Source organism: Nestor notabilis, unplaced genomic scaffold (genome assembly GCF_000696875.1).
Source record: "Nestor notabilis isolate BGI_N333 unplaced genomic scaffold, ASM69687v1 scaffold18290, whole genome shotgun sequence".
In the NCBI taxonomy this organism is placed as follows: domain Eukaryota; kingdom Metazoa; phylum Chordata; class Aves; order Psittaciformes; family Psittacidae; genus Nestor; species Nestor notabilis.
In genome coordinates, this window is record NW_009911800.1 from 3,402 (window position 1) to 4,785 (window position 1,384).

The 1,384-nt window shown below is 51.9% G+C and overlaps 1 protein-coding gene across 1 annotated transcript in view; it reads left to right on the top strand.

The window, feature by feature from the left end:
• LOC104407273 (nephrocystin-4-like) overlaps nt 1–1,004 on the top strand; it is a gene marked incomplete at its 5' end in the record, with an annotated part of 4,402 nt that extends 3,398 nt beyond the window's left edge. The window contains 2 exon segments of the mRNA XM_010016512.1: nt 646–789; nt 864–1,004. Of these exon segments, the coding sequence (XP_010014814.1) occupies nt 646–789; nt 864–1,004 (285 nt within the window).
• Nucleotides 1,005–1,384: the final 380 nt, after the last annotated feature.

Below are 1,384 nucleotides of genomic sequence, written 5' to 3' on the forward strand. Positions count from 1 at the left end.
TGTTTTGGTGCTTGCCACCCTGAGTACACGTTTAGCCCTGGTGTGCTTGACTAATCTCACTCAAATCTCTGGTACAACGTCTTTTGGGCTGTTCTGAAGGCAGTCCCGTGCTGGGGAGTATCAGCTCAGGAGTATCTCTGGTTGTGAAATGAAAGCTGCAGCCTGCTGCTTTCTGCGAGGCCTTGCCTCAAAGGTGGAAAATTAGATTCCTGGTAATATGTTCCTTTCAAAACATTTTAATGGAAGCCTCTGTACTGGGGGGAGTTCAGATCAGAGTTTGAACCAGTGCCCCAGCATATGGCTGAGTGCTGCGGGGTTATCTGAGGGAGCTCCACTGCTCTACCCATGGACACCCATTAATAAGCTAGTGAATGAGCTGCCTGGACCCAGCTGCTCCCTGGCCTTTGGTCATTCGGGCTTGTAATTACTCCTGTGAGTACAGTGGTGCCAGCAGCAGTGTGAGGAGGATGCTTTTGCTTGAAGGTGGTTTCTTGATACCTGCTGGCAGAGATAGATGTGAGGTGTGCAAAGGGAAAGGAGGGAACGTGTGCCCCCAAACCACTCCATGGTGTGTTGGCATGGGAGAGACTTCTCTGTAGTTGGTTTGGGGTTCCCTCTGTGCCACAGCTTGTGCTTGTCCCGCAGGCATTTGAGATCTCACTGCCTGCAGGCGGAGGGAGAGGCTGCAACAAGCGCATCACCTACACCAACCCCTACCCCTCGCCCAGGCTCTACTTCTTGTGCACCAACCGGCCTGACCTCCTGCAGTTCAAGGAGGACTCCTTTGAGGTACGTGCCCCCCTTGCCAGGCCATGCAGTGCTTGGTGGATGCACAGCGTGATGCAGGTCACCGTGTCCCACAGGTTGCTGGTGGGGAGGTGTACACCATCGGCTTGCGCTTCGCCCCCAGCCAGAGCACGGGTGAGGAGGAGATCCTGATTCACATCAACGACCACGAGGACAAGAACGAGGAGACCTTCTGTGTGAAGGTCCTCTACCAGTGAAGCCTGGTCTCTGTCCCCTGTGTCTCTCCAAGGGGTTTGGGCCTTCCCCAAGCCAAGAGGTCTTGCTGGCCACCGGCATCCCCGGGCATTGCTGTGTGTGCCAATGGTGCCATGTGGCTCCATCCACACAAAGCGTGGAGAGCGAATGTGTTGGTTACCACACAGGATGGCTTTATTTTTGTGGAGTGTTACTACGGTTTTAGGCATTTTTGGAATCTTTTTTTAACTTAAAAAGTTTGCAGATTTGGTTCTGCAGAGTATTTTTAAAGTATTTTATATTCTACAGTGAGTTTTGTACACACTGAGGCAGTTTTCCGGGGTTTTTCGTTATGTTTTTTACTCATCCTTCCTCAATTAAACTTGCTGTGCAGCACTGGCAG